Consider the following 20,237-nt stretch of genomic DNA (forward strand, 5'->3'; position numbering starts at 1 on the left):
GACATCTTCAGCTCTATATATTGCCATGTGACATCACCAGCCCTATATAATGCCATGTGACATATTCAGCTCTATATAATACCATGTGACATCTTCATCTCTATATAATGCTATGTGACATCACCAGCTCTATATAATGCCATGTGACATCACCAGCTCTATATAATACCATGTGACATCACCAGCTCTATATAATGCCATGTGACATCTCCAGCCCTATATAATACCATGTGACATCTCCAGCTCTATATAATACCATGTGACATCTCCAGTTCTATATAATGCCATGTGACATCACCAGTTCTATATAATGCCATGTGACATCACCAGTTCTATATAATGCCATGTGACATCTCCAGTTCTATATAATGCCATGTGACATCACCAGTTCTATATAATGCCATGTGACATCTCCAGTTCTATATAATACCATGTGACATCTCCAGCTCTATATAATGCCATGTGACATCTCCAGTTCTATATATTGCCATGTGACATCACCAGCCCTATATAATGCCATGTGACATCTCCAGTTCTATATATTGCCATGTGACATCACCAGCCCTATATAATGCCATGTGACATCTCCAGTTCTATATAATGCCATGTGACATCTCCATCTCTATATAATGCCATGTGACATCTCCAGCTCTATATAATACCATGTGACATCACCAGCTCTATATAATGCCATGTGACATCACCAGTTCTATATAATGCCATGTGACATCTCCAGTTCTATATAATGCCATGTGACATCACTAGCTCTATATAATACCATGTGACATCACCATCTCTATATAATACCATGTGACATCTCCATCTCTATATAATGCCATGTGACATCACCAGCTCTATATAATGCCATGTGACATCTCCAGCCCTATATAATACCATGTGACATCTCCAGCTCTATATAATGCCATGTGACATCACCAGTTCTATATAATGCCATGTGACATCTCCAGTTCTATATAATACCATGTGACATCTCCAGCTCTATATAATGCCATGTGACATCTCCAGTTCTATATATTGCCATGTTACATCACCAGCCCTATATAATGCCATGTGACATCTCCAGTTCTATATATTGCCATGTGACATCACCAGCCCTATATAATGCCATGTGACATCTCCAGTTCTATATAATGCCATGTGACATCTCCATCTCTATATAATGCCATGTGACATCTCCAGCTCTATATAATACCATGTGACATCACCAGCTCTATATAATGCCATGTGACATCACCAGTTCTATATAATGCCATGTGACATCTCCAGTTCTATATAATGCCATGTGACATCACTAGCTCCATATAATACCATGTGACATCACCAGCTCTATATAATACCATGTGACATCACCAGCTCTATATAATGCCATGTGACATCTCCAGCCCTATATAATACCATGTGACATCTCCAGCTCTATATAATGCCATGTGACATCACCAGTTCTATATAATGCCATGTGACATCTCCAGTTCTATATAATACCATGTGACATCTCCAGCTCTATATAATGCCATGTGACATCTCCAGCTCTATATAATGCCATGTGACATCTCCATCTCTATATAATTCCATGTAACATCTCCAGTTCTATATAATGCCATGTGACATCTCCAGCTCTATATAATGCCATGTGACATCTCCAGCTCTATATAATGCCATGTGACATCTCCAGCTCTATATAATACCATGTGACATCACCAGTTCTATATAATGCCATGTGACACCTCCAGCCAGACGCAGCTCTCTATCAGGCAATTTAGGCGGCCGCCTAAGGCCTCGCGCTAAAAGGGGCCTCGCGGCCGCTTAAATCATGTGTTTAGAGCAGTGATTTTGGCGACATTTTTTTTTTCAAATGTCCCGCCCCGGCCTGCGCGCAGGGGGGAAGGGAAGCCTGCGTGCGCACTGCGCACACAGCGTCCTCCTGCGTCCCCCTGCGTGATCCCCTCCCCAAACCCCTCCCCCTTGCGGCGCAGTGAGCCGAAAATGGTGCCCAACGGCGGAGCGAGCTGCATTTGTGCCGGACTACCGTGGAACTGCAAGCTGCGCAGGCCGGCTTGCTTAAGGTACCCTTTCCACCCCCCTGTTACCCCATCTCAACCCTGTCCAACCCCCCCCCCCCCACCGTCACCCAGGTCCACCCTCCGCACACTCCCCCTCGTCACACATGTCCACCCCCCCCTGTCATCCATGTCTGCCTTGTTTACCTCCCTGTCACCCATGTCCTACCCCCCCTGTCACCCATGTCTACCTCCCCCACCCCCCTGTCACCCATGTCTACCCCCCCTCAAACCCCCCCCCAGTCCAGTGTTTCCCAACCAGGGTGCCTCCAGATGTTGCAAAACTACAACTCCCAGCATGCCCGGACAGCCTAAGTCTGTCCAGGCATGCTGGGAGTTGTAGTTTTGCAACAGCTGGATGCACCCTGGTTGGGAAACACTGATCCAGTCCATACTCATCCCACACCATGGCCAGTTAGGATGTCAGGTGTGTACACTGTCCGTAATAATTGTCCGTAATAATGTTATAATAACATGTCCACCCCCTGTGACCCCTGTCCTCCCCCCTGTCACCCATGTCCACCCCCCTGTCACCCCTGTCCACCCTCCTGTCACCCCTGTCCACCCCCCTGCCACCCCTGTTCACCCCTTCCACCCCTGTCCACCCCCCTGTCACCCATGTCCACCCCCCTGCCACCCCTGTTCACCCCTTCCACCCCTGTCAGCCCTGTCCACCCCCCTGTCACCCCTGTTCACCCTCCTGCCACCCCTGTTCATCCTCCTGCCACCCCTGTTCACCCCCCTGTCACCCCTGTTCACCCCCCTGTCACCCATGTCCACCCCCCTGTCACCCATGTCCACCCCCCTGCCACCCCTGTTCACTCTCCTGTCACCCCTGGTCACCCTCCTGCCACCCCTGTTCACCCCCCTGCCACCCCTGTTCACCCTCCTGCCACCCCTGTTCACCCCCTGTCACCCCTGTTCACCCTCCTGTCACCCATGTCCACTCCCCTGTCACCCATGTTCACCCTCCTGTCACCCATGTCCACCCCCTGTCACCCATGTCCTCTCCCCTGTCACCCATGTCCATCCCCTGTCACCCATGTCCACCCCCTGTCACCCATGTCCTCTCCCCTGTCACCCATGTCCATCCCCTGTCACCCATGTCCTCCCCCCTGTCACCCATGTCCACCCCCCTGTCACCCATGGCCATTCATGTGGTGTTGGGAGACCCTTGGAGCCCTGCTGGCTCATCAAGGATCAGGGGCCCTTTAAGTGGTGTTACTCTGGCAGCTCTGGATGTAAATATAGCAATATACTCAATGATATAAGTATACAGTCCAGTGTTTCCCAACCAGGGTGCCCCCAGCTGTTGCAAAACTACAACTCCCAGCATGCCCAGACAGCCTAAGTTTGTCCAGGCATGCTGGGAGTTGTAGTTTTGCAACAGCTGGAGGCACCCTGGTTGGGAAACACTGATCCAGTCCATACTCATCCCACACCATGGTCAGTTAGGATGTCAGGTGTGTACACTGTCCATAATAATTTTATAATAACATGTCCACCCCCCTGTCACCCCCGTCTACACCCCTGTCACCCCTGTCCACCCCCCTGTCACCCATGTCTACCCCCCTGTCACCCCTGTTCACCCCCCTGTCACCCCTGTCCACCCCCCTGTCACCCCTGTCCACCCCCTGTCACCCCTGTTCACCCCCTGTCACCCCTGTCCACCCCCCTGTCCACCCCCCTGTCACCCATGTCCGCCTTGTCCACTCCGCTGTCCATCCCTGTTCACCCACCTGTCCCTTTGTTATCCCAGTCCACCCCTCTCTGTCACTCCTTTTACCCCCTTGTCACCCTTGTCCACCCCTCTGACCCCCTGTCTCCCATGTCCACCCTCCTGTCATCCATGTCCACCCCCCCCATCCAACCCTCTGTCACCCCTGTCCATCCCTGTCACCCATGTTCACCCTCCATTGTCCACCCCCCTGACCACATCCTTGTAACCCATGTCCACCCCCTATTCACCCCTCTGTCACCCCTGTCCACCCCTCTGTTACCCCCTTGTCACTCCTGGCCCCCCCCCCCCCAGTCACCCCCTATGCCCCCGTCACCAATGTTCACACTTCTACACCCATCTGTCACCCTTGTACACCTCCCTACACCCCTCTGTACACTACTCTACACCCCTCTGTCACCCATGTACACTCCTCTACACCCCTCTGTCACCCATGTACACTCCTCTACACCCCTCTGTCACCCATGTACACTCCTCTATACCCCTCTGTCACCCATGTACACTTCTCTATACCCCTCTGTCACCCATGTACACTCCTCTACACCCCTCTGTCACCCATGTACACTCCTCTACACCCATCTGTCACCCATGTACACTCCTCTACACCCCTCTGTCACCCATGTACACTTCTCTATACCCCTCTGTCACCCATGTACACTTCTCTACACCCCTCTGTCACCCATGTACACTCCTCTACACCCCTCTGTCACCCATGTACACTCCTCTACACCCCTCTGTCACCCATGTACACTCCTCTATACCCCTCTGTCACCCATGTACACTTCTCTATACCCCTCTGTCACCCATGTACACTCCTCTACACCCCTCTGTCACCCATGTACACTCCTCTACACCCATCTGTCACCCATGTACACTCCTCTACACCCCTCTGTCACCCATGTACACTTCTCTATACCCCTCTGTCACCCATGTACACTTCTCTACACCCCTCTATCACCCATGTACACTTCTCTACACCCCTCTGTCACCCATGTACACTTCTCTACACCCCTCTGTCACTATGTACACCCCTCTGTCACCCATGCACACTGCTCTACACCCCTCTTTCATCCATGTACACTCCTCTACACCCCTCTGTCACCCATGTACACTTCTCTACACCCCTCTGTTACCCATGTACACTCCTCTACACCTCTCTGTCACCCATGTACACTCCTCTATACCCCTCTGTCACCCATGTACACTTCTCTACACCCCTCTGTCACCCATGTACACTCCTCTACACCCATCTGTCACCCATGTACACTCCTCTACACCCCTCTGTCACCCATGTACACTCCTCTACACCCCTCTGTCACCCATGTACACTCCTCTACACCTCTCTGTCACCCATGTACACTTCTCTACACCCCTCTGTCACCCATGTACACTCCTCTACACCCCTCTGTCACCCATGTACACTCCTCTACACCTCTCTGTCACCCATGTACACTCCTCTATACCCCTCTGTCACCCATGTACACTTCTCTACACCCCTCTGTCACCCATGTACACTCCTCTACACCCCTCTGTCACCCATGCACACTCCTCTACACCCCTCTTTCATCCATGTACACTCCTCTACACCCCTCTGTCACCCATGAACACTCCTCAACACCCCTCTGTCAACCATGTACACTCCTCTACACCCCTCTGTCACCCATGTACACTCCTCAACACCCCTCTGTCAACCATGTACACTCCTCTATACCCCTCTGTTACCCATGTACACTTCTCTACACCCCTCTTTCATCCATGTACGCTCCTCTACACCCCTCTGTCACCCATGTACACTCCTCTACACCCCTCTGTCACCCATGTACACTCCTCTACACCCCTCTGTACACTACTCTGTCACCCATGTACACTCCTCTACACCCCTCTGTCACCCATATACACTTCTCTACACCCCTCTTTCATTCATGTACACTCCTTTACACCCCTCTGTCACCCATGCACACTCCTCTACACCCCTCTTTCATCCATGTACACTCCTCTACACCCCTCTGTCACCCATGTACACCCCTCTTTCATCCATGTACACTCCTCTACACCCCTCTGTCACCCATGCACACTCCTCTACACCCCTCTTTCATCCATGTACACTCCTCTACACCCCTCTGTCACCCATGTACACCCCTCTTTCATCCATGTACACTCCTCTACACCCCTCTGTCACCCATGTACACTCCTCTACACCCCTCTGTCATCCATGTACACTCATCTACACCCCTCTGTCACCCATGTACGCTCCTCTACACTCCTCTGTCACCCATGGAAAAAAAAAGTTCTGTGCCTAATAGGTTTGTTTTGCAGGTGTAACGGTGAAGAATTTTGGGTGGAAGAAATTGTCATGATGGCCCAGACCAAATGGAGAAGAGAAGGCAACGAAGCAAATTAGAGAAGACCTCATTGGTGAGTTGCTGTATAAAGCAGCACTTTAAACTACATACCCACTGATAAATAGATAAACTGCATTGCGTTTTTATTTTTTTTACCATTTTCTCGTTTATTTTTTTTGCTCGTCAACCTCGTTAGAGGAGCCCCGTGTAAAAAAAAAAATGTAAATATTTATTTTATTTATTTATTTATTTTTATCGCGCCTGGGGGGCCTCTGATATATTTTTGCCTAAGGCCTCAAAAGGTCTAGAGCCGCCTCTGCCTCCAGCTCTATATAATGTCATGTGACATCACCAGCTCTATATAATGCCATGTGACATCTCCAGCTCTATATAATGCCATGTGACATCACCAGCTCTATATAATACCATGTGACATCTTCAGCTCTATATAATACCATGTGACATCTCCATCTCTATATAATGCCATGTGACATCACCAGCTCAATATAATGCCATGTGACATCTCCAGCTCTATATAATGCCATGTGACATGTTCAGCTCTATATAATGCCATGTGACATCACCAGTTCTATATAATGCCATGTGACATCTCCAGCTCTATATAATGCCATGTGACATCTCCAGCTCTATATAATGCCATGTGACATCACCAGCTCTATATAATGCCATGTGACATCTCCAGCTCTATATAATACCATGTGACATCCCCAGCTCTATATAATACCATGTGACATCTTCAGCTCTATATAATGCCATGTGACATCACCAGCTCAATATAATGCCATGTGACATCTCCAGCTCTATATAATGCCATGTGACATCTTCAGCTCTATATAATGCCATGTGATATCTCCAGCTCTATATAATTCCATGTGACATCACCCTCTCTATATAATGCCATGTGACATCTCCAGCTCTATATAATACCATGTGACATCACCAGCTCTATATAATGCCATGTGACATCACCAGCTCTATATAATGCCATGTGACATCTCCAGCTCTATATAATGCCATGTGACATGACCAGCTCTATATAATGCCATGTGACATCTCCAGCTCTATATAATGCCATGTGACATCTCCATCTCTATATAATGCCATGTGACATCTCTAGCCCTATATAATGCCATGTGACATCTCCAGCTCTATATAATGCCATGTGACATCTCCAGCTCTATATAATGCCATGTGACATCACCAGCTCTATATAATGCCATGTCACATCTCCAGCTCTATATAATGCCATGTGACATCTCCAGCTCTATATAATGCCATGTGACATCTCCAGCTCTATATAATGCCATGTGACATCTCCAGCTCTATATAATGCCATGTGACATCTCCAGCTCTATATAATGCCATGTGACATCTCCAGTTCTATATAATGCCATGTGACATCTCCAGCCCTATATAATACCATGTGACATCTCCAGCTCTATATAATGCCATGTGACATCTCTAGCCCTATATAATGCCATGTGACATCTCCAGCTCTATATAATGCCATGTGACATGACCAGCTCTATATAATGCCATGTGACATCTCCAGCTCTATATAATGCTATGTGACATCTTCAGCTCTATATAATGCCATGTGACATCTCCAGCTCTATATAATACCATGTGACATCACCAGCTCTATATAATGCCATGTGACATGACCAGCTCTATATAATGCCATGTGACATCTCCAGCTCTATATAATGCCATGTGACATCTCTAGCCCTATATAATGCCATGTGACATCTCCAGCTCTATATAATGCCATGTGACATCCCCAGCTCTATATAATGCCATGTGACATCTCTAGCCCTATATAATGCCATGTGACATCTCCAGCTCTATATAATGCCATGTGACATATCCAGCCCTATATGATACCATGTGACATCTCCAGTTCTATATAATGCCATGTGACATCCCCAGCTCTATATAATGCCATGTGACATCTCTAGCCCTATATAATGCCATGTGACATCTCCAGCTCTATATAATGCCATGTGACATCCCCAGCTCTATATAATGCCATGTGACATCTCCAGCTCTACATAATGCCATGTGACATCCCCAGCTCTATATAATGCCATGTGACATCTCCAGTTCTATATAATATATATAATGCCATGTGACATCACCAGCCCTATATAATGCCATGTGACATCACCAGCTCTATATAATGCCATGTGACATCTCCAGCTCTATATAATGCCATGTGACATCACCAGCTCTATATAATGCCATGTGACATCTCCAGCTCTATATAATGCCATGTGACATCTCTAGCCCTATATAATGCCATGTGACATCTCCAGCTCTATATAATGCCATGTGACATCCCCAGCTCTATATAATGCCATGTGACATCTCCAGCTCTATATAATGCCATGTGACATCTCTAGCCCTATATAATGCCATGTGACATCTCCAGCTCTATATAATGCCATGTGACATCTCCAGCTCTATATAATGCCATGTGACATCTCTAGCCCTATATAATGCCATGTGACATCTCCAGCTCTATATAATGCCATGTGACATCCCCAGCTCTATATAATGCCATGTGACATCTCCAGTTCTATATAATATATATAATGCCATGTGACATCACCAGCCCTATATAATGCCATGTGACATCCCCAGCTCTATATAATGCCATGTGACATCTTCAGCTCTATATAATACCATGTGACATCACCAGTTCTATATAATGCCATGTGACATCTCCAGCTCTATATAATGCCATGTGACATCACCATCTCTATATAATGCCATGTGACATCCCCAGCTCTATATAATACCATGTGACATCACCAGTTCTATATAATGCCACGTGACATCTCCAGCTCTATATAATGCCATGTGACATCTCCAGCTCTATATAATGCCATGTGACATCTCCAGCCCTATATAATTCCATGTGACATCACCATCTCTATATAATGCCATGTGACATCCCCAGCTCTATGTAATACCATGTGACATCTCCAGCTCTATATAATGCCATGTGACATCTCCAGCTCTATATAATGCCATGTGACATCACCAGCTCTATATAATGCCATGTGACATCTCCAGCTCTATATAATGCCATGTGACATCACCAGCTCTATATAATGCCATGTGACATCTCCAGCTCTATATAATGCCATGTGACATCCCCAGCTTTATATAATGCCATGTGACATCCCCAGCTCTATATAATACCATGTGACATCTCCAGCTCTATATAATGCCATGTGACATCTCCATCTCTATATAATGCCATGTGACATCTCCATCTCTATATAATGCCATGTGACATCTCCAGGTCTATATAATACCATGTGACATCTCCAGCTCTATATAATGCCATGTGACATCTCCAGCTCTATATAATGTCATGTGCAGGGGCGGATCCAGAGTGGAGTCTCGGGAGGGGCACTATTAGAGTATTTTGTGTTGGCGGACAGAAAACAAGATGTTGCTCACGGAACTTACAATATTATTAAATGTCTCATACAGTCCTAACCTTGTTTAAGACTCTGAGGCCATGTTCACATGTCAGAATAATTATCAAATATACCAATTGCCACAGAATGGGAAAGTGCTAAAGAGGTTTTTACCATTTTAAAACTACAGCTCCCAGTATGACCTAAGCAGTGGTAAGGGGATGCTGGGAGTTGTTGTTTCACCCATCATTACTGCAGAACTTACAAGTGACTCCAGCTCTGATAGGACACAGTAAGGAGAATACACAATGATATCAGTGATTACAGGTGACGTCTTCTGTATAGTGAGGAGAATACACAATGATATCAGTGACTACAGGTGACGTCTTCTCTATAGTGAGGAGAATACACAATGATATCAGTGATTACAGGTGATGTCTTCTCTAGTCTTTTCTTATCTAATTCAGCTGGTACATACCACCGGGACTTGTTCCAGCTAAATGTTCTCCCTGCAGAACTTGACGCCCAGACGTCTCCTCACTATGTCAGCGGATTCTGATCCTCTATATGAAAACAACAATTATTATAATACTGCTAAACACTGTATTGTTCTAATACAATACCGCCACACACCCTCTGAATATAATTCTGACACACGGTACTTCCTGAATATACAACACACTGTACCCTCTGAATATAATATCGCCACACACTGTACCCTCTGAATATAATACTACCACACACTGCACCCTCTGAATATAATACTACCACACACTGCACCCTCTGAATATAATACTACCACACACTGCGCCCTCTAAATATAATGCTATAACACACTGCGCTCTCTGAATATACTACCACACACTGCATTCTCTGAATATAATACTATCTCACACTGCACTCTCTGAATATAATACTACGACACACTGCACTCTCTGAATATAATACTACCACACACTGCACTCTCTGAATATAATACTACCACACACCGAACCCTCTGTATATAATACTATCACACAGTGCACTCTCTGAATATAATACTACCACACACTGTACCCTCTGTATATAATACTATCACACACTGCACTCTCTGAATATAATACTACCACACACCGTACCCTCTGTATATAATACTATCACACACTGCACTCTCTGAATATAATACTACCACACACCATACCCTCTGTATATAATACTATCACACACTGCACTCTCTGAATATAATACTACCACACACCGTACCCTCTGTATATAATATTATCACACACTGCACTCTCTGAATATAATACTACCACACACCGTACCCTCTAAATTTAATACTACCACACACTGCATTCTCTGAATATAACTTGCTGTGCATTACACCCTCTGAATAAAATACCCAAATGTTTTGTGGCCCATAAAAAACGTACCACCCCAGAAATTCCTCATAATCTACACTATACTTCTGAAATACAAAACACTCTGTGCCTTCACATATAGTAATAATGCCCCATCGTGTGCCCCTACATATAATGATTATGACCCGTCCTGTTCCCCCCACATAATAATAATGCCCTGTGCCCCTAACATATATTGCCCCCTGTGGTGTGCCCTTGACATATAATGCCCCCATTCTTTGCCCCTCACATATAATGCCCCCCATCATGCGCCCCTCATATATAATGCCCCCATCATGTGCCCCTCATATATAATGCCCCCATCATGTGCCCCTCATATATAATGCCCCGTGCTGTGCCCTTCACAGATATTGCCCCCATTTTTTGCCCCTCACATATAATGCCCCCATCATGCGCCCCTCACATATAATGCCCCCTGTGCTGTGCCCCTCACATATAATGCCCCCATCATGCGCCCCTCATATATAATGCCCCCATCATGCACCCCTCATATATAATGCCCCCATCATGCGCCCCCTCACATATAATGCCCCCTGTGCTGTGCCCTTCACATATAATGCCCCCATCCTGTCCCCTCAGGGGGCATTATATGTGAGGGGCACAGCACAGGGGGCATTATATGTGAGGGGCGCATTATGGGGGCATTATATATGAGGGGTGCATGATGGGGGGCATTATATATGAGGGGCGCATGATGGGGGCATTATATATGAGGGGTGCATGATGGGGGCATTATATATGATGGGCACAGCACAGGGGGCATTATATGTGTGGGGCAAAGCACAGGTGGCATTATATGTGTGGAGCACAGCACAGGGGACTTTACATGTGTGGGGCAAAGCATGGGGCATTATATGTGTGGGGCAAAGCACGGGGCATTATATGTGTGGAGCACAGCACAGGGGGCATTATATGTGAGGGGCACAGCACAGGTGGCATTATATGTGTGGAACACAGCACAGGGGACTTTATATGTGAGGGGCACAGCACAGGGGACATTATATGTGTGGGGCAAAGCACAGGGCATTATATGTGTGGGGCACAGCACAGGTGGCATTATATGTGTGGAGCACAGCACAGGGGGCATTATATGAAATAATGCCTTCTGTGCTGTGCCCCTCACATATAATGCCCCCAGTCCAGCCCCATAGGGGGGCATTATACGTAAGGGGCACAATATATGTGAGGGGCACAGCACAGTGGGCATTATATGTGAGAGACACATGACAGGGGTCAGTGCTCTTAACATATAATGCCCCCTGTCATAGGTCGCTCACATTAATTTCTCCTTTCCTGTGCCACAATTGCCACCTACCCCAGTGTCATGTAGTTGACTCTTTTAAACAGAAAAAATAAATGTGCACTTAGATTTTGTTCCCCCGAAAAAAATCTTCTTACTTGCAGGCAGCGTCACACAGGCAGCTCAGTGTGCACTGCTGACGAGCCGAGCGACGAGCCGCGGGGACGGGATCTTCCGGCGCCGGCGCGATAATGTGATGTCATCGCGCCGGCCTGTCAGCACTTGGTCCCCGCAGCCGCGCCGAGCCGGCAAAAAGGTAAATAAACAGTGTGAGGGAGCGGGAGCTGACAGCTCCCGCTCCGCTATGCTATTTTAGTAGTACTATACGGGGGGGGGGGGGGGGGGCAGAAATCTCGGGGGGGGGGGGGGGGGGGTGAGGTCAATTGCCCCGTTGACCCCCCCCCCCCTGGATCCGCCACTGGTCATGTGACATCACCATCTCTATATAATTCCATGTGACATCACCATCTCTATATAATGCCATGTGACATCCCCAGCTCTATATAATACCATGTGACATCTCCAGCTCTATATAATGCCATGTGACATCTCCAGCTCTATATAATGTCATGTGACATCACCAGTTCTATATAATGCCATGTGACATCTCCAGCTCTATATAATGCCATGTGACATCTCCAGCTCTATATAATGTCATGTGACATCTCCATCTCTATATAATGCCATGTGACATCACCATCTCTATATAATGTCATGTGACATCTCTATCTCTATATAATGCCATGTGACATCACCAGCTCTATATAATGCCATGTGACATCACCCTCTCTATATAATGCCATGTGACATCTCCATCTCTATATAATACCATGTGACATCTCCAGCTCTATATAATGCCATGTGACATCTCCAGCTCTATATAATGTCATGTGACATCTCCATCTCTATATAATGCCATGTGACATCACCATCTCTATATAATGTCATGTGACATCTCTATCTCTATATAATGCCATGTGACATCACCAGCTCTATATAATGCCATGTGACATCACCCTCTCTATATAATGCCATGTGACATCTCCATCTCTATATAATACCATGTGACATCTCCAGCTCTATATAATGCCATGTGACATCACCAGCTCTATATAATGCCATGTGACATCTCCAGCTCTATATAATGCCATGTGACATCACCCTCTCTATATAATGCCATGTGACATCTCAATCTCTATATAATACCATGTGACATCTCGAGCTCTATATAATGTCATGTGACATCTCCATCTCTATATAATGCCATGTGACATCTCCATCTCTATATAATACCATGTGACATCTCCAGCTCTATATAATATATATAATACCATGTGACATCACCATCTCTATATAATGCCATGTGACATCACCAGCTCTATATAATGCCATGTGACATCACCAGCTCTATATAATGCCATGTGACATCTCCAGTTCTATGTAATGTCATGTGACATCACCAGTTCTATATAATGTCATGTGACATCACCATCTCTATATAATACCATGTGACATTACCATCTCTATATAATGCCATGTGACATCACCAGCTCTATATAATGCCATGTGACATCACCAGCTCTATATAATGTCATGTGACATCTCCAGTTCTATATAATGCCATGTGACATCACCAGTTCTATATAATACCATGTGACATCACCATCTCTATATAATGCCATGTGACATCTCCAGCTCTATATAATGCCATGTGACATCTCCAGCTCTATATATTGCCATGTGACATGACCATCTCTATATAATGCCATGTGACATCACCATCTCTATATAATACCATGTGACATCTCCAGCTCTATATAATACCATGTGACATCTCCAGCTCTATATAATGCCATGTGACATGACCATCTCTATATAATGCCATGTGACATCACCATCTCTATATAATACCATGTGACATCTCCATCTCTATATAATACCATGTGACATATCCAGCTCTATATAATACCATGTGACATCTCCAGCTCTATATAATGCCATGTGACATCTCCAGTTCTATATAATGTCATGTGACATCTCCATCTCTATATAATGCCATGTGACATCCCCAGCTCTATATAATGCCATGTGACATCTCCAGCTCTATATAATACCATGTGACATCTCCAGCCCTATATAATGCCATGTGACATCCCCAGCTCTATATAATACCATGTGACATCACCAGTTCTATATAATGCCATATGACATCACCATCTCTATATAATGCCATGTGACATCTCCAGCTCTATATAATGTCATGTGACATCTCCAGTTCTATATAATATATATAATACCATGTGACATCTCCAGCTCTATATAATGTCATGTGACATCTCCATCTCTATATAATGCCATGTGACATCTCCAGCTCTATATAATACCATGTGACATCTCCAGCTCTATATAATATATATAATACCATGTGACATCTCCAGTTCTATATAATGCCATGTGACATCACCAGCTCTATATAATGCCATGTGACATCACCAGTTCTATATAATGCCATGTGACATCACCATCTCTATATAATTCCATGTGACATCACCATCTCTATATAATGCCATGTGACATCACCATCTCTATATAATACCATGCGACATCTCCATCTCTATATAATGTCATGTGACATCTCCAGCTCTATATAATGTCATGTGACATCTCCAGTTCTATATAATGCCATGTGACATCTCCAGCTCTATATAATGCCATGTGACATCTCCAGCTCTATATAATGCCATGTGACATCTCCAGCTCTATATAATGTCATGTGACATCAACATCTCTATATAATGCCATGTGACATCACCAGCTCTATATAATGCCATGTGACATCACCAGCTCTATATAATGCCATGTGACATCACCAGCTCTATATAATACCATGTGACATCTCCAGCTCTATATAATACCATGTGACATCACCATCTCTATATAATGTCATGTGACATCTCCATCTCTATATAATACCATGCGACATCTCCATCTCTATATAATGTAATGTGACATCTCCAGCTCTATATAATGTCATGTGACATCTCCAGTTATATATAATGCCATGTGACATCTCCAGCTCTATATAATGCCATGTGACATCACCAGCTCTATATAATGCCATGTGACATCACCAGCTCTATATAATGTCATGTGACATCTCCAGCTCTATATAACACCATGTGACATCTCCAGCTCTATATAATGTCATGTGACATCTCCAGCTCTATATAATGCCATGTGACATCTCCAGCTCTATATAATGCCATGTGACATCACCAGCTCTATATAATGCCATGTGACATCTCCAGCTCTATATAATGCCATGTGACATCTCCAGCTCTATATAATGCCATGTGATATCTCCAGTTCTATATAATGACATGTGACATCACCAGTTCTATATAATACCATGTGACATCCCCATCTCTATATAATACCATGTGACATCTCCAGCTCTATATAATGCCATGTGACATCACCAGCTCTATATAATGCCATGTGACATCTCCAGCTCTATATAATGCCATGTGACATCCCCAGCTTTATATAATACCATGTGACATCTCCAGCTCTATATAATGCCATGTGACATCTCCATCTCTATATAATGCCATGTGACATCTCCAGTTCTATATAATACCATGTGACATCTCCATCTCTATATAATGCCATGTGACATCTCCAGCCCTATATAATACCATGTGACATCTCCAGCTCTATATAATACCATGTGACATCTCCATCTCTATATAATGCCATGTGACATCTCCAGCCCTATATAATGCCATGTGACATCTCCAGCTCTATATAATACCATCTGACATCTCCAGCCCTATATAATGCCATGTGACATCTCCAGCTCTATATAATGCCATGTGACATCTCCAGTTCTATATAATGCCATGTGACATCTCTAGCCCTATATAATGCCATGTGACATCTCCATCTCTATATAATGCCATGTGACATCTCCAGCTCTATATAATGCCTTGTGACATCTCCAGCTCTATATAATGCCATGTGACATCTCCAGCTCTATATAATACCATGTGACATCTTCAGCTCTATATATTGCCATGTGACATCACCAGCTCTATATAATGCCATGTGACATCACCAGCCCTATATAATGCCATGTGACATATTCAGCTCTATATAATACCATGTGACATCTTCATCTCTATATAATGCTATGTGACATCACCAGCTCTATATAATGCCATGTGACATCACCAGCTCTATATAATACCATGTGACATCACCAGCTCTATATAATGCCATGTGACATCTCCAGCTCTATATAATGCCATGTGACATCTCCAGCTCTATATAATGCCATGTGACATCTCCAGCTCTATATAATGCCATGTGACATCTCCAGCTCTATATAATACCATGTGACATCACCAGCTCTATATAATGCCATTGCACTGAAAAACATTATATACATTGGAAATAATAATAACTTTATAATAGGGTAAAAAATGCAATTAACAATTTTTTCTCTTAAATTCTATAGTGAACAAGTGACTATTGGATGAAATGTAATAATATGGTGTCAGCATTTTTTAGATAGTGTCAGATTTGCAGATTAACGGCGGACCCATTGAAGTGAATGGTATTGTTTAGACCTAGGGCACAGTTTCCCAACCAGAGTGCCTCCAGACATTGCAAAACTACAACTCCCAAGATGCCTTAGTCATCCTTTGGCAGCCTTTGGCTGTCCAGGCATGCTGGGAGTTGTAGTTTTGCAACACCTGGAGGCACCCTGGTTGGGAAACACTGACCTAGGGCCATTACATTCCCATTGGCTTCTATTTGGCCACTAGATGGCACTGTGGAGTAACCTGTGCAAGGTTGGATTTACACTACAATTTTACTGTAGAGAAACCGTTCCGAACCAGTTCCGGATGGGGGGAGCAAAAAATCCTGTGTCCATGGTTGTGGAGTTTGATTACTGCATCTAATTAGGCTACTAATGCAGGAGGTCACCCAGGTGAACAAATTAGGGTCAGTTCACATTATCTGCAGCGTGTATTTTCTTATTCAAAGAGCTTTTTTAGAGATATATTGCCATAAGGCAAAAGTGATTTGACCTATAATCACAGTTGGGGAGTTTCATAAAGCTTTGAAGGGCTGAGTTCACATTCATTTTCACACATTTTTACTGCATTTGGATGTTTATGCTGCAACTTTGCGAGATGTTCCACAATTATGATACAATATCACAATTTTTGCTACAATGTTAGGGAAATAATGGCAAAAAAATAAGCAACAAGAAACACCAGGTGTGAACACAGCCTCAGGAGAGAGGTATATCTACTTTTTATCCTGATCCCATAGAAATAGCAGCAGCATACAGATCTGGGTGGGGAGAGGTCTGGAAACTAGCAGGAGGCATCAAGTGGGTAATAATGTCATCCTGTAGTTCACTGGAAGTCAGCTGACCCAGGACTGACATCCTCTGACACACATTAAGCATGGTAACTTTTTGAGTCAAACTGGTGATCACATGACCAAGTTAAAGTAATAAAACACATGAATGCAGCTATAACAAATAGTGCTGTATGACTAGTGGGGGAAAAAAAGAACCCGGAGTGCTTCTTTTATTTATGGTCAGTAGTAGTAATATAAATTGTGTTATTTGCTTTTAATCCAATCTTTTCCTTATTCATCGACCATGTACAGAGTGATTGCTGATGCTTGATGATGTGAATTAGAACTATTAGAACATTACAGCGGATCCAGTATACGACAAAGTGTATTATCTCCTAAACACATGGTAGTAACTGCTGCAGGATCGGGAACTATAATGGTCTTTACTGCAGAACACATATAACTCAATGCCTCTGTGTGATGGAGGGGCACTAACATAGTATATGTCCTTATTTCTACATACAACTTACTACTTTTCATTGCTCCCCAATACAGATACTTATAATCAGCAGAGAAATTTAGACCTAAATACCTAAAGGTGGACTTCTAACATGTGAGCCTTTCTCTTCTCCATCAACCAGGACCCTGACCCTAAACTGGGTGTTAGATTAAACCGACACATGCATATTTGGTCACGATAAGATGCAGGCCAAAATGTGATCATGTTCACTTTCCATGTGACATGGCAATCTATGACCATAAAGCACTTCCCAAGACAGCAGTCTGAGACTAGACTCACACAGTGGATTTTCATGCGGATTTCATTGTAAAAAAAATGTGTTCGTAAAATCGTCTGTAATAAGTGACTTTAGAGCTGGGCGGTAAGACCAAAAATGTGTATCACGGTATTTTTGTAAGTTATGGCGGTTCCATGGTATTTAACGGTATTTCCCCCCCCCCTAATCTTGTGACCCGTGGGCGCTGCTCCTCCCCGCCCCCCCCCCCCCGGTTTATCAGCCCTGTGCTGCGCTGTCCCCCATCATATGTCACCCGCGAGCACTGCTTCTCTCCCCCCCCCCCCCCCCCCACAAATAATTATCAGCTGCGGCACTGTACTGTACTATCCTGTGCCTGGGCTGCAGAAATAAACAAAATGAACTTTAACTCACCTTCTGACGTTCCCCGTTACCGGCTTCATGGTCCCTCCACTTCGGTCCTGGTGATGGGAACGTCACAGAGCCGTCAGCCTATCACCGGCCGCAGCGATGTCTCACCTCGGCCGGTGATAGGATGAGCCCACTGTCATGTAAGGAGCCGGCCGACTTCATACATGCCTATCCCATTATTTAATCTTCCTGCTTTGCCGATATATCATTGTGATATGACTTGAAATAAAGAAATTGTGGATATAATGTACCGGTAAGTGCTCTGCCCTTTTTTCTACTTTTGTTGACATGTTGCACTGCAGCTACATGGTAATTGAGCACCCAAGAGCAATATGCTCCGGCGTCTCTGCATTCGAGTCCTGTTGAGGCTATGTATTTAGTGCCTGACTAAGCACCTGCTGTCACGCTGTTCTTGGCGCTCTTCTACACACTCCTCTTAGACTGTGATGTAAATGAAGGGTGTCTTTTGCTAAGCCTTCAGGCATCATTATTGAGCCACAGCCTTGGAGGATCGTCTAGTATTCAGTTGTGTCAGTCCGGCTAACATAGTATGGTAAGTTCTTAGGTTCTAAACAGTCTTTTGGGGATGATTTGTTAAGAATAATCCCGTGACAGAGGAAGGATATTCAAAAACTCCAAAAATAGACAACATATATTTTCATTTTATTTTTTTGGAACTTTTGTTCTGAGAATTTGGTCCATCTCATGCATTTTAAAAATTCTGTGGCTTTCTTTGTGATATTTTGCTTCTGTGGGCTTCTTAAAAGTATGAGGAAGAGGTTTCAAGTGATGAGGCTGGGTGGGGAGACTAAAATCTTATAAGGTCTGACACATACATGATATTCCTGCTTTACACATCTCACTTCTTCATTTATCACATGGAGAGATTCTATTGTATTGTGAGAAGAAAACAAGTAAGTAACAAATGTCTGCAGTAAGTTTCTAGTCATTCAATCCATCAGCGTAAGTGTGTAATGTAATGATACGCTTATTATTGATTGGTCACATTATTTATTAAATCAATGTTACAAAGTTTCTTTGTTAAATATTTTAAACATTGATTGTATTTCAATTCTTACTTTATTTTAGTCAATGGTCATTTAAAGGTAATGGGGGTATTTATGAAGCATTGTACTCTGTTTTTGTTGGTATATTTGGCGCTATATTTTGGTGCAGTGCATTTTTTTGACTTTTTGAGCGACTTTTTATTTACGTGTGTTCTTGCTTTTGGCTGTGGTAGACATGTTTTGAGTTGTGTTTTTGGAATGTTCAGGAATTTATCATGGGTGACTTTTCAGTTTGTCACATCGTTTGGAGCAACTGCACTTACTGAGGCGCAAATCTAAACCAGTTGACTTAAAAACTGACTGTGGGCAGCATTATCT

General features: G+C 44.3%; 1 protein-coding gene across 5 annotated transcripts in view; it reads left to right on the forward strand.

Moving 5' to 3' along the window:
• The window catches only part of ITGB7 (integrin subunit beta 7), a 181,177-nt gene that overhangs the window by 60,788 nt on the left and 100,152 nt on the right, over positions 1-20,237 (forward strand). The window contains exon 1 of one of the 5 annotated variants that reach the window (XM_056555301.1): positions 19,358-19,405. The exons of 3 other annotated variants lie outside the window; for them this stretch is intronic. In XM_056555301.1, coding sequence (XP_056411276.1) covers positions 19,403-19,405 — 3 coding nt within the window. In that variant the 5' untranslated portion in view covers positions 19,358-19,402. Of the gene's footprint in view, positions 1-19,357; positions 19,406-19,709; positions 19,767-20,237 lie in introns of those variants that run through there. One more of the 5 variants, XM_056555299.1, reaches the window with a different exon arrangement.

Source organism: Hyla sarda, chromosome 2 (assembly GCF_029499605.1).
Source record: "Hyla sarda isolate aHylSar1 chromosome 2, aHylSar1.hap1, whole genome shotgun sequence".
Classification (NCBI taxonomy): Eukaryota; Metazoa; Chordata; class Amphibia; order Anura; family Hylidae; genus Hyla; species Hyla sarda.